Source organism: Haliotis rubra, unplaced genomic scaffold (genome assembly GCF_003918875.1).
Source record: "Haliotis rubra isolate DU_JTF1 unplaced genomic scaffold, ASM391887v1 Scf25, whole genome shotgun sequence".
NCBI lineage: Eukaryota > Metazoa > Mollusca > Gastropoda > Lepetellida > Haliotidae > Haliotis > Haliotis rubra.
The window spans coordinates 1,124,715-1,139,356 of NW_025766558.1; the positions used below are offsets into that span (position 1 = coordinate 1,124,715).

General features: G+C 43.1%; 1 protein-coding gene across 1 annotated transcript in view; it reads right to left on the minus strand.

Moving 5' to 3' along the window:
* Positions 1-2,498: 2,498 nt before the first annotated feature.
* LOC124279382 (inositol-tetrakisphosphate 1-kinase-like) overlaps positions 2,499-14,642 on the minus strand; it is a 44,910-nt gene continuing 32,766 nt past the window's right edge. Inside the window, exons 4-10 of the mRNA XM_046715201.1 lie at positions 11,938-12,055; positions 11,478-11,576; positions 8,896-8,939; positions 5,507-5,666; positions 4,783-4,850; positions 4,036-4,204; positions 2,499-3,455 (exon numbers count right to left, since the gene is read on the minus strand). Coding sequence (XP_046571157.1) covers positions 3,106-3,455; positions 4,036-4,204; positions 4,783-4,850; positions 5,507-5,666; positions 8,896-8,939; positions 11,478-11,576; positions 11,938-12,055 — 1,008 coding nt within the window. The 3' untranslated portion in view covers positions 2,499-3,105. The remainder of the gene's footprint in view (positions 3,456-4,035; positions 4,205-4,782; positions 4,851-5,506; positions 5,667-8,895; positions 8,940-11,477; positions 11,577-11,937; positions 12,056-14,642) is intronic.

The window sequence follows — 14,642 nt, forward strand, 5'->3', positions numbered from 1 at the left end:
TTCAGATACAGCACACACTTATAAAAGACTGACTGTGACAGTCCCCTCATCTTCACAGCAGAAGTGTGACACCTGATGCTGAAGTACAGTGTGTATACCGAGAGAAGCCTGAGAAATAGGTACAACTGTCCTGGGAACCAATGGGAAGAATCAATGAAATCAACCGACAAACATGTTAATCATTGTGACAAATAAAACTTGAAATCAACAGTGAAACTTGCGACAGAACACCTTCAAATATGGGAGTGACTAGGTGACACAAGGCTCATCCCATGATTACCTCACAACATGCATGTGCACTGGTGAAAAAATAAATCTATGTGTTTATTGCTTGTTGAGATGTGTTGTTTACACCACTTGCACATTCAAGTAAAAATACACTACCCTAAACAAGACAACCTCAGTCTTGATGCTTTACCCAATAAAACAATCTCTCTGTTTACCATGTGGTTGGCAAACAACATGAAGTTGCAGCCATGTTCTTGTTTATGACAAATTCCCAATTAGAACTTAATAATCTATCACCCTTAGAACCTTGGAAGGGAAGCACACTGTTGGCCAGGAGGTAACTTTGTAGCATTTCAAATCACGGAATCTGACAAACAAATATATATTTTGTTGTGACCAACTCTTGTGTGTACACGTGAGCCAAGCAAGCAATCCTATTCTCGGACATAGACAAAGATTCATATACCTAACACACACAATCATCAGGTGATAACACAGCAGAAATATCCTGCCTCTGTGTTCTAGTTTGTATCAAAGACTGACAAATCAAGCTGGGTTATCCAAGCAGCATGTAGCATATAATGATATTATCTACCAAGCAGATGATGCATATTGACTATTACAGAATATTGTACAATATTGTTCTACACAGTCCTGTAAACAGTAGGCCATATAGGGCTATACACACTCTCCTTCACCACAGGGTTATACAGACATGTAGCTCATACAGAATCTAGCAGCTGCTCTCATCAACAAGCATCCTGTAAACCTTTCAATTTTCATGTTTCTTCAATTATGCAATATAATATCTATTTGCATTATTTCAACATGATGTTTTACCCCAGTCCTTCCACTGCAACATTTGCAGGTACATGTGTACCCATCTGGTTCTGCTGGTCACAATCATTCAAATGCAACAGGAAATAGTTCACCGCAGATTACAACCAACTTTACTGTTACAATCACATCCTGCACCTCAGGCCGGAAACACACTGTGAATAGTCAGTAATCTTGCATCACAAGTTGTACACCTGAAAGCTGGCCTGTTTACTATGTACAGTAGATATAGGGTTGACTCAATATACAGTATATACCATACACAAGCAAGCAAGCAGTATGTACATGATTTCATTGGTTAATGAATACCCGCTAGCTGAGATATATATAGATATATCAGTTATATATTTGGTATCAAGCATCCAGGAGGGTTACGCTTTGCTTGCTCTTCATCACCTGAGTATCCCACACAGGACAAGTCAGTAACTGTCACAATAGGCCATCACTACTCACAGTACACAATTTTCTCAGACAATGTAGTTTTTTTTATCTTTATAAGCAAAAATGATAAAGGATAAAATAAGAGACATGAGTTTACGCTGCATCTCAGCATTTTTGCAAGACTGGGATACCGAGAATGGGTGTCACATAGTTTATCCATGCAGGGGATCAAACCAGGAACGTCTATGTGAGAAGCAAACACATAACCATGTGGCCACCCCACTGCCAACAACTCCATCCACAAGGACTAAATCTTTCTGTAACTGCTACAAAATACCATCATACAGTTTACTAATGAGGAAACAAATTACATTCTCAGTTGTTTTTGGAAATAGTGAAATAAATAAATGAAATAGTGACAATAAATGTACTTCGGAGATGGCCACAAGTTCATAATTTGCTCCCCATATAAATAAACATATGGCTGTTTCAAACACTTATTGCCCACACTGAACAATGTAATCGCTATGAATGTACCGTACCGTTCAAGCTGGTGGTTCCTTCAATCATGGAGTGGAGTGTGTAGCTTAGTAATAATAACAGTCTGCACATAAGTTCCTATGCAATGTTTGAAAGACTACATTATCATTACTCCTGTCAATGGATCAGTATGTGCTTGATTATTGTTTTCTCAGCTTCCTGGGGAGTATACAATCCAAGCTCACAGAAACTATATTAACAGTCACATCACAGTCTCATCCTATCTGGTACCCATTAACTGACAAGTGAACAGTCACTTCCCCAAGGGGACACTACATGGGCTTCTGTGTGAAGCAGGGCTCAAATGGGTGTTCTGAATTTCTCAAGGTCATCATGGACAGAGCAAGGTCAAGGTTTTCAATGATACACAATGATTATAAGATTTACAAATTTTTAGAATGTGCTTCACATTTGTGGAGGTTTGACCAAATCACTATGAACAAAGACTTTCCAGCCCACTATCCCCTATACCATACTACACAAAGACATCACTCTTATATGACGTAGCTCGAGATCACGTGATACGGATCGTCTGAGATGCAGCATAAACTATTTACAATATGACATCGGACTACATTAGATTAGAATAATCCTTTAAAGAGCTTAATACTGCAATATGTGAACTGATTAATATAACAATAGGACCACTTTCTGCCCATGTCTGCCTTACCCCTTCGTCTCCTTCCTGCCATAATGCTGTTCATACAGGCTTAATCGGCCAGGTTAAATAACAACAGGTTGCTAGGATACCCCATAAAAGTTTGCTGAATGAAAAATGTGAATGAATAAAAGAGCATTTTTGATATTTAAAACTGATATTTAATCAACTTAAGATGTAATCCTCAATCATTTAAAACATTAAAATATCTAAAATATCCAATCACCGAAATATATAAATAATCACAGTATTTAAGAATTATGTAGCCATTCTGTAAACAGTAAAATTTGTAAAGACCTATGAGAACATAGTTGAACAGAGAATGTAGCAGTATAATTCAGGGCTCAGACATTGCACTGGAGTCAAGACATGTTCTGGACATGCAATTTGGTCATTGTTGATACTCTTCACCCTTAATATCCAGGTGGGAACAAAGTTGTCTCCCCTTACCAAGCCCTTCGTCAATGGTGGCCGTTAGTGTGTCTGTTAAACTCGTCACTTAGCTGCCGATTTGAACACACTGAGCTCTCCTTTCCTCGAAACAGAGAACTTGAAAATGGATGGATACCATTAATGGATTCAAACGTCTTTATATGATTCAACGTATCTTCTCCATTGACTCTTTCACTTGGTTCTGTTTTAGCTTCAAGGTCGGGTTTGAGCCTCTTTCTGGAAGACGAATCACAGTCAAGGTCGCCTGTCAAGCGTTGGTCCCCATTTGAATCTGGCGTGATAGAAGCAGGTTTGGCGTCGAGTCTCTCCGTCAAGTACTGGAGGAGGACACTAGGGAAGTCGTCCACCTCATCATAGCCTGGAGGAAACACAAACCTTGATCACTAACCAGGGAACCAGTCGAAAACTCACCTCAGTGTTTTGCAAGTAGAAGTAAGTATAAACATAAAAGATGTCCGAAAGTTTGCACATAAGTTTTTATGCTTTTAACTCCATAAATACAAAAAAAAACTATTACAGTCAATTGTTATACATAGGTAGGATGTAAAAACTGAAATAGTGTGGCTTAATCTGATGCTTAACGATGACATCTTTTCCTGGTCTAAAGACAAACTACACTTAAATAATTATGACTATGACAGATGGTTTGATACAGTGAGTGAGTGAGTGAGTGAGTTTAGTTTTATGCCGCACTCAGCAATATTCCAGCTATATGGCGGCGGTCTGTAAATAATCGAGTTTGGACCAGACAATCCAGTGATCAACAGCATGAGCATCGATCTGCGCAACTGAGAACCGATGACATGTGTCAACCAAGTCAGCAAGCCTAACCACCCGATCCCGTTAGTCGCCTCTTACGACAAGCATGGGCTACTGAAGATCAAGATTCTAACCCAGACCTTCACGGGTCGGTGGATTGATTCAGGTTTTAGGACTACCTGGGAATGAGTTGATGTCGATGATTGCGTATCTCTGCGTGCTGCTGTCCATTATAACGTCCACACCGAACAGGTCATGGTCGAACACCTGCCGTATCTTACTGCCAAGGTCACACAGCTTCTCTTTATCCGGCTCGAGGGGAGACCTCTCCATGTCTGCCTTGTCTAGCTTTAAAAAATAATATAGAGTGAGTGAGTGAGTTTTATGTTGCCTTTAGCAATATTCCAGCAATATCACTATCTATATCAGAAATGGGTTCCACACATTGTACCCAGGTGGGGAATCGAACCCGGGTCTTCGACAAAGAGCAAACGCTTTAACCACAAGGCTACCCCACTGCCTCCAAATAATATACATAATTGTTAACCACAACTTTCCTATTTAGCAACAAAAGCCTGTAAAGGCTGCAAACAGTGAACATGAAACTATCTAACAAGGAAAACAAGGCAACACTAAGTGCATGAATGAATGTTGTTTTACTTCACAGTCAGGACCAAGCAAACCAGTGACCAAAAGCATGATCCCAACCCTGCACACTTGATCCCGTTGACATCACCTCTAGTGACAAGAATTGGGGCGATGGGCCCTTTTCTCACATGGAATCGCCACACTGGTTAAGACTTTTCAACAATCCTCTGCTGAACAATTTGTGGCACCTTCACCTGGCTTGCCGTCAACACTTTACAGTCTCCTAGTAACCCACCACACCCCTGCTAGCCCTTCAGTTGAGACTGCTAACTACTTACTATTGTGAGATAGTGGGAGCAGCCTCGCTTTGACACGTTGTGGGTATCGAAGAAGATTGTCTTGTGATCTGAAATAAATACGATTTCAGGTAAGTCAGCGACCCTGACAAACATGGCACCTCAGAGTTTTACAAGAACTGGCAACTCTGAATCTTACTAAAACATTAAACAGTTTTTTATGTTCAAAATATGTAAATTAACATAACTCTTTCAAAAAATTGAACCAAACATTGTTCAAATTTTTACCAAAATTATCAAATTTGCACTGCATCTCTGCTTTAGACAAATAGGGTGGTCCCCAAATATGAAAACATTCAAATATACTATTCACACTTTGCTAAGGATCAAATCATGGATTCAACAGAAATGATGTGGGGTCAAATTTGGTTTAAATATCTAAGCCTATTGTAAGCATGGATCCAAGTTTCAGTATGTCACTTGTGGATCCCATACCTGCTATTGACAGGTGTTGTGTACTTGACTCGTTCCATGATTTGCAAAATGGTTGATTGGTGCCATGAAAACCATTTATATGGCTACTTATGTATCATTTGTGACTGTTTTCCTAAAGAGGGGTTACAATATTATTATTTATCCAGTTTTAAATGGATACAATTTCAAATTATGAATCTACGATTAAGTAAAGATGTGAATTTTTGTGATCCTTAGCAAAGTGTGAGTAGTATAGATTTCTTTCTAGACATGACAAGACTTGTTTTCATACCTCCAGCATAGAAGTTCTTCAGTGACGGCCTCTCCGCGATATAGTACTTGTCCCCGACAGCGTATATCTTGAAGAGCAGTGCATTGTGGTTGATAAAAGACTGAGCTACACATGGAAACACGAGGTCGGACAGACCAGCCTCCGTGAACACTATCGCCATCTGGAGGAAGAGACACAAAGTCATTGAAGGAAACACATAGTGACTCCACTCATGTTGATCATCTTCACCTTCATACATACCAGCATCATGTGTATTTCAGCCTGGGATATACAGCTGGTTACAAGGAAGCTTACTGAACTAAACAAAGATTCACTAAGTTATATTGGTGCCCAAAGGAAGCAGGAATGCATAGTTAACTGTGGTGCCCTGAACAACTGGGCACTAGGCCCTGAGCCTCTCAGTCTGTGGTAAGAGGGAGGGCTGCCACTGTGTATACTACTATTTTACTTAATCAGGTGTGGTTTTGAATCAAGGTGAAGTGTGGTTTTTAATCCGGTCATAGTATGGTTTTGAATCAGGGTGTAGTGTCGTTTCTAATCCGGTCATAGTGTGGTTTTGAATCCGGTCATAGTGTGGTTTTGAATCTGGTCGTAGTGTGGTTTTGAATCTGGTTGTAGTGTGGTTTTGAATCAGGGTGTAGTGTGGTTTTGAATCAGGGTGTAGTGTGGTTTTGAATCAGGGTGTAGTGTGGTTTTGAATCCGGTCGTATAGTGTGGTTTTGAATCAGGTCATAGTGTGGTTTTGAATCAGTGTGGTTTTGTGTATGGTTTTGAAGTGTGGTTTTGAATCAGGGTGAAGTGTGGTTTTGAAGTGTGGTTTTGAATCAGGGTGTAGTGTGTGGTTTTGAATCAGGGTGTAGTGTGGTTTTGAATCCGTCATAGTGTGGGTCATAGTGTGGTTTTGAATCTGGTGTAGTGTGGTTTTGAATCAGGGTGTAGTGTGGTTTTGAAAGTGGTGTAGTGTGGTTTTGAATCAGGGTGTAGTGTGGTTTTGAATCCGGTCATAGTGTGGTTTTGAATCAGGGTGTAGTGTGGTTTTGAATCAGGGCGTAGTGTGGTTTTGAATCAGGGTGTAGTGTGGTTTTTAATCCGGTCATAGTATGGTTTTGAATCAGGGTGTAGTGTCGTTTCTAATCCGGTCATAGTGTGGTTTTGAATCCGGTCATAGTGTGGTTTTGAATCTGGTCGTAGTGTGGTTTTGAATCTGGGTCGTAAGTGTGGTTTTGAATCAGGGTGTAGTGTCGTTTCTAATCCGGTCATAGTGTGGTTTTGAATGGTCATAGTGTGGTTTTGAATCAGTGTGGGTGTAGTGTGGTTTTGAATGTGGTGGTTTTGAATCAGGGTGTAGTGTGGTTTTGAATCAGTGTGGTTTTGAATGTAGTGTGGTTTTGAATTAGTGTGGTTTCTAAATCTGGTCAGTGTGGTTTTGAATCAGTAGTGGTTTTGAATCAGGGTGTAGTGTGGTTTTGTCAGGGTGTAGTGTGGTTTTGAATCAGTGGTTTTGAATCAGTAGTGGTTTTGAATCAGGGCGTAGTGTGGTTTTGAATCAGGGTGTAGTGTGGTTTTGAATCAGGGTGTAGTGGTTTCTAATGTCATAGTGTGGTTTTGAATCAGGGTGTAGTGTGGTTTTGAATCAGGGTGTAGTGTGGTTTTGAATCAGGGTGTAGTGTGGTTTTGAATCAGTGTGGTTTTGAATCAGAGTAGTGTGGTTTTGAATCATCTGGGTATAGTGTGGTTTTGAATCAGGGTGTAGTGTTTTGAATCAGGGTGTAGTGTGGTTTTGAATCAGGGTGTAGTGTGGTTTTGAATCAGGGTGTGTGTGATTTGAATCAGGGTGTAGTGTGGTTTTGAATGTGGTTTTGAATCAGGTGTAGTGTGGTTTTGAATCAGGGTGTAGTGTGGTTTTGAATCAGGTGGGTGTAGTGTGGTTTTTGAATCAGGGTGTAGTGAATGGTTTTGAAATCAGTGGTTTGAATCAGTGTGGTTTTGAATCAGGGTGTAGTGTGGTTTTGAATAGTGTGGTGAATCAGGGTATAGTGTGGTTTTGAATCAGGGTCATAGTGTGGTTTTGAATCAGGGTGTAGTGTGGTTTTGAATCAGGGTGTAGTGTGGTTTTGAATCAGGGTGTAGTGTGGTTTTGAATCAGGGTCATAGTGTGGTTTTGAATCAGGGTGTAGTGTGGTTTTGAATCAGGGTGTAGTGTGGTTTTTGAATCAGGGTGTAGTGTGGTTTTGAATCAGGGCATAGTGTGGTTTTAGTGTGGCTTTGAATCAGGGTGTAGTGTGGTTTTGAATCAGGGGGTGTGGTTTTAGTGAATCGGTTTTGAATCAGGGTGTAGTGTGGTTTTGAATCAGGGTGTAGTGTGGTTTTGAATCAGGGTGTAGTGTGGTTTTGAATCAGGGTGTAGTGTGGTTTTGAATCAGGGTGTAGTGTGGTTTTGAATCAGGGTGTAGTGTGGTTTTGAATCAGGGTGTAGTGTGGTTTTGAATCAGGGTGTAGTGTGGTTTTGAATCAGGGTGTAGTGTGGTTTTGAATCAGGGTTGTAGTGTGATTTTGAATCAGGGTGTAGCGTGGAATCAGGTGTAGTGTGGTTTTGAATCAGGGTGTAGTGTGGTTTTGAATCAGGGTGTAGTGTGGTTTTGAATCAGGGTGTAGTGTGGTTTTGAATCAGGGTGTAGTGTGGTTTTGAATCAGGGTGTAGTGTGTGGTTTTGAATCAGGATTGTAGTGGCGATTTTGAATCAGGGTGTAGCGTGGTTTTGAATCAGGGTGTAGCATGGTTTTAATCAGGGTGTAGTGTGGTTTTTAATCTGATTGTAGTGGCGATTTTGAATCAGGGGGTGTAAGCTTGGTTTTTTAATCATGGGTCAGGTGTAGTGGTTTTTTAATCTGATTGTAGTGCGATTTTGAATCAGGGTGTAGTTTGGTTTTAAATCAGTGGGTGTAGTGTGGATCTGTAGCATGGATTTTTAATCAGGGTGTAGTGTGGGTTTTAATCAGGGTGTAGTGTGGTTTTTAACCAGGGTTGTCTTTAAGTGGTTTGGTCCCAAACTGTATTGGTTATATCCAATCCATCACACAGCTAATTCTAAATAATGTTAACAAGTTTGATCTCTTAAATGTACTAGCAAATTCCTCACACTGATCAAGCAAAGAAAATAACAGCTTTACTTTTTACCCAGAAATCGCTACAATTTCCATTTGAATACACTTGCTGAAGTAAGACATCTTTCTTACAGTGTAAATACTTTAGAATATATTTTAGGGTTTGATCTCTGAGTTAAATCCTAACAGTAAATTTCTGGTTTAACTGGAGTTACAGTTCCTTGAACACAACTCTAGATCTACTGCTAGCTCTCAGTCCTGTGTGAGATTGCCATGGCAACATACCTTGTGTGACAGCTTGGAGCCATGAGCAATGCTTGGCTTACACACTGAAAGTAAAGAAACCAGTGTTAGACAAAGATCAATTTGTGCTGACAAAACCCCTACCAAGTGCCTAGTGTTTTCTTCAAAGGACCTGACTTTCTTGCTACACTGATACAGCGGGTTTGCCACCCAGACCAATGCCTGCTTCTACTGCCCACATGTTACAACAACTGACAATGAGATCACAATGGACGTTATATACAACAAAAAGTTTATATAAATTTCCACTGTATTTTGTCACTGCAACCTGGAAACAATCAAGCCAAGGATAGAAAAATCTGTAATTGACAGTCTGGCAATCCAGTCATGTGCAACCACAGCCCAGCATTCCAGGCAATGTGCCCCAGGCTGTGTGCATCTACAGCCCAGCATTCCAGGCAATGTGCCCCAGGCTGTGTGCATCTACAGCCCAGCATTCCAGGCAATGTGCCCCAGGCTGTGTGCATCTACAGCCCAGCATTCCAGGCAATGTGCCCCAGTCTGTGTGTGGAACTACAGCCCAGCATTCCAGGCAATGTGCCCCAGGCTGTGTGCATCTACAGCCCAGCATTCCAGGCAATGTGCCCCAGGCTGTGTGCATCTACAGCCCAGCATTCCAGGCAATGTGCCCCAGGCTGTGTGCATCTACAGCCCAGCATTCCAGGCAATGTGCCCCAGGCTGTGTGCATCTACAGCCCAGCATTCCAGGCAATGTGCCCCAGTCTGTGCATCTACAGCCCAGCATTCCAGGCAATGTGCCCCAGGCTGTGTGCAACCACAGCCCAGCATTCCAGGCAATGTGCCCCAGTCTGTGCCCCAGGCTGTGTGCATCTACAGCCCAGCATTCCAGGCAATGTGCCCCAGGCTGTGTGCAACCACAGCCCAGCATTCCAGGCAATGTGCCCCAGGCTGTGTGCATCTACAGCCCAGCATTCCAGGCATGTGCCCCAGGCAATGTGTGTGTGCACAGCCCAGCCAGGCAATGTGCCCCAGTCTGTGTGCATCTACAGCCCAGCATTCCAGGCAATGTGCCCCAGGCTGTGTGCATCTACAGCCCAGCATTCCAGGCAAGCAGGCTGTTCCAGGCAATGTGCCCCAGGCATGTGCCCCAGGCTGTGTGCATCTACAGCCCAGCATTCCAGGCAATGTGCCCCAGGCTGTGTGCATCTACAGCCCAGCATTCCAGGCAATGTGCCCCAGGCTGTGTGCATCTACAGCCCAGCATTCCAGGCAATGTGCCCCAGGCTGTGTGCATCTACAGCCCAGCATTCCAGGCAATGTGCCCCAGGCTGTGTGCATCTACAGCCCAGCATTCCAGGCAATGTGCCCCAGGCTGTGTGCATCTACAGCCCAGCATTCCAGGCAATGTGCCCCAGGCTGTGTGCATCTACAGCCCAGCATTCCAGGCAATGTGCCCCAGGCTGTGTGCATCTACAGCCCAGCATTCCAGGCAATGTGCCCCAGGCTGTGTGCATCTACAGCCCAGCATTCCAGGCAATGTGCCCCAGGCTGTGTGCATCTACAGCCCAGCATTCCAGGCAATGTGCCCCAGGCTGTGTGCATCTACAGCCCAGCATTCCAGGCAATGCCCCAGGCTGTGTGCATCTACAGCCCAGCATTCCAGGCAATGTGCCCCAGGCTGTGTGCATCTACAGCCCAGCATGCATCCAGGCAGCATTCCAGGCAATGTGCCCCAGGCTGTGTGTGCATCCACAGCCCAGCATTCCAGGCTGTGTGCATCTACAGCCCAGCCCCAGGCTGTGTGCATCCACAGCCCAGCATTCCAGGCAATGTGCCCCAGGCTGTGTGCATCTACAGCCCAGCATTCCAGGCAATGTGCCCCAGGCTGTGTGCATCTACAGCCCAGCATTCCAGGCAATGTGCCCCAGGCTGTGTGCATCTACAGCCCAGCATTTCAGGCAATGTGCCCCAGTCTGTGTGCATCTACAGCCCAGCATTCCAGGCAATGTGCCCCAGGCTGTGTGTGGAACCACAGCCCAGCATTCCAGGCAATGTGCCCCAGGCTGTGTGCATCTACAGCCCAGCATTCCAGGCAATGTGCCCCAGGCTGTGTGTGGAACCACAGCCCAGCATTCCAGGCAATGTGCCCCAGGCTGTGTGCATCTACAGCCAAGCATTCCAGGCAATGTGCCCCAGGCTGTGTGCATCTACAGCCCAGCATTCCAGGCAATGTGCCCCAGGCTGTGTGCAACTACAGCCCAGCATTCCAGGCAATGTGCCCCAGGCTGTGTGCATCTACAGCCCAGCATTCCAGGCAATGTGCCCCAGTGTGTGTGCACAGCCACAAACAAACCAAAGGGAATGACTTCACACATTTAGCTATTTCTGATTACAAGTGTGAGATACTCTGCCCGATAATCCCCACAGGGAGACAAGCACAGAGTACTGGAGTTCTACTCTGCCCCATAAACCCCACAGGGAAACAAACAGTGGGTGTGTTGTTTTGTTTTTATATCCTTGTGTCACAACACGGACTTGTAACTATCTATTCAGAGGTTATAATTACAAGATATGGGAAGATAGTAACTTCAAGGAAGACCAACCAATAGGGTATGTGACTTGGGCCTCTGCCAGCTTCCTGCGGTTGGTGTCAAGGTCACTCGAGGTCAACTCGACAAATGTTGGCATGAACACATCAGAGTCTGAAACAATACAACGAAAACTGAAGCTTTCTGTTCCCACAGAAACAAGTGAAAAGAATAACGGTTTATTTGACTATACAGTTAGTCATGGCAGGTCAGTTTAATGTGGAAAACCTTGACAGATGCAGGTTGTCCACCACTTATTTTACTCCTTTATGTCATCCACACAAATACTCGTTTCAGGCTGGTAGTTCAAAACATTTTAGTTCTTTTTATTTTATTTATTTATTATTTTTAAAACGCATAATTACTGACTGAAAGACATACAAAACAAAAGATGGCACAAAAAATTATTTTGCAGTGGTGGGGGCTATTATCCCAAACCAGAATTTTGGCCTGTCTGTGTGAGTGTAAGGTTCACCTTGCTGGAACAGAGAGCTCTCCTGGACCATCTTGTACTGGTTGTAGCGGTCCAGCAGGTTCACCATACTCGGCAGTGGGTCGATCACGATGCATTCCGGGTGGCTGTTGATGTAATCCTGAAACAAACACCACTAATCACTACCAACAACAAGCAACAACTCACACCCATATTAACAACACCGGAATCATGTGGTAACTCAGCTTCATTCAAATCTAACTAACAACAACATAGTCAGAGAACTGTCATCAACATCCATCATATTTGTTGTGCTTAACTCTGAGAGTGTGGGTTCGAAATCCCAAATGGGATTCAACAAAGGAAAGTACCAGGGCCCTTATTCTCGAAACGTTCGTAGCCCTAAGAATTCTTCACTTTGATCGTAGCCAATGTGTTAAGAATCGGCTTAAGAAGTTCGTAGGGCTACGAACGTTTCGAGAATAGCTAGCGTGAATCTGTACTTCACTGAGAAAGTGTAATCATGAATATAACACATGATACAAGAAAACAAATACCATAAGGCCACACCAATAAGGTGGGTGTTAGGTTTTGTCATGTTTGTTTAGTTCTGACATGAGTGAAAGACATGGTCTAAGCTCCATACATTGATAAACTTCACCATGTGACATCAGTTAGCTCTATTCCAGGAAGACTATGTGGTGTTTTGAGTTCTGAAATCTCGGTGTATATGTAATTAGCTCCCAGTCTGCACTCGTAAGGATAAAAACAAAAAGATTGGATTGTTTTAACCTAACAGCCAGAGATTTGCATCACAGAAATGGATACATTAACACTTTGTGAATTGAAGTCATGGCTCTCAGTCTTCAGCATTGTGTTTCTCAAGACTGCTTTATGTCATTGGTGCATTAACTATCTGCTTTCTGTGATAATTTATGAATGTAAATAATGTGTGAAAAAATAACATATATCTTAAGGGGAGTAATTTTAATCTATTCCAACTATTGATCATGGTGGCATCTCGACTGATCGTGAGTGTTCAGTTTTTGGTTTCACAGTTCTGTGTGCATTGAATTCTGGGATGTCACATGACACGAGAGATGCAGATGGGTAGTCAGCCATCACTAGTTAGCCTTCATTGTGGGATCATTTGAGATACACTTGTTTGAAGTATTCCGTACCTGGTGTTGTGGTCTGTAATGAACTACCAGATCAATGGCTGTCTACATCAACTGACTGGTACTGACAACGTTCTTGTCCGAGGAATTGATCTCAAATTTTCAAACTACTTGTTAATAAACAGCTAGTGTCAAAATCATGATTTGAACAAGACACGATGGCCTCATTAGAATAGGTCATAAATTGGGCGTAAGTGGGGACCAAGTTGATTGGTTGGTCAGACCTGGTAGGTGCTCATGATATCAGTCACTGGATTGTCTGGTCCAGACCTGACTGTTCACAAGCTACTATCATACAGCAGGAATACTGCATTTTCCAAAATTTGTTGGATATACTGCCACACAAGCGGCAACCACAAAAGAATAGCATTGACCCGAGCAAGTTGAGGTCCATCACTATCTTATAAGAAAATTAGACCAGGAAAACAGGCGAGTGTTGATGCCATGTACTGTCACTTCATGATGTGATCCTATGGTAAAACTGCATGGTAATGTTTTAAATGTTTAATTCAATGTTAATAGGATTTTGTCTAAAACAGTGGGGTCATCCATGACAGCCAGCTGGTGTAGGGAATGGTTGCCCACTGACCGTGTTTCAACAAACCGAGGATGTGGATGTAACCACAGCTGATTCATAATTGTAAGTTGAAATAATGATAATAAACAAAACGTAAATACAAGGAAGAAGGAATAGTCCTTTTTTCAATTATAAGAGTTTAGATTTTTAACCAAGATCAACACAAATTGTTTTAGCTCATAAAACATTTCAATTCAAGAAATATCAATATAAAGTAGTATAGAAACAATGGTAATACATAAATACTTTGATGACAGCAGCAAGAGAGATCATGTGCTGCGTGCCAACAAGTGAAGGCCTCAATGAACGTCCTGCCATCAGCTGTATGGTGGCTGGTAGACAAAGGGTCACATTGACAAACATCATATGCGAGGTTGCAGGTTTCTAATCATGCCATGAAACTTTCATGTAAAACAATCATGAATTTTCCCCATCATAATCAACAACAGATGAACAGGCCTGCAGGTCAAGGTCACTATGAGACAGCAAGACGCTATGACAGGCTGCAGGTTTATACAGGAGGATGTGGTCACCATGAGACAGCAAGACACTATGACAGGCTGCAGGTTTATACAGAAGGATGTGGGTCATCAGCCGGGAGGAAATCCAGAAACAGCAGGAAGTGGGTACACCTCATACTGGAGGTTCATGCACCAAAGTACACAAAGGCCTGAAACATGCTTCCTCAAGGAAACACCCAAGGAAAGGGTGTTCTACAATGCAGTGACCAGGGACAGGGTGTTCTACAATGCAGTGGCCAGGGACAGGGTGTTTTACAATGTAGTGGCCAGGGACTGGGTGTTCTACAATGCAGTGACCAGGGACTGGGTGTTCTACAATGCAGTGACCAGGGACAGGGTGTTCTACAATGCAGTGGCCAGGGACAGGGTGTTCTACAATGCAGTGGCCAGGGACTGGGTGTTCTACAATGTAGTGGCCAGGGACAGGGTGTTCTACAATGCAGTGGCCAGGGACTGGGTGTTTTACAATGT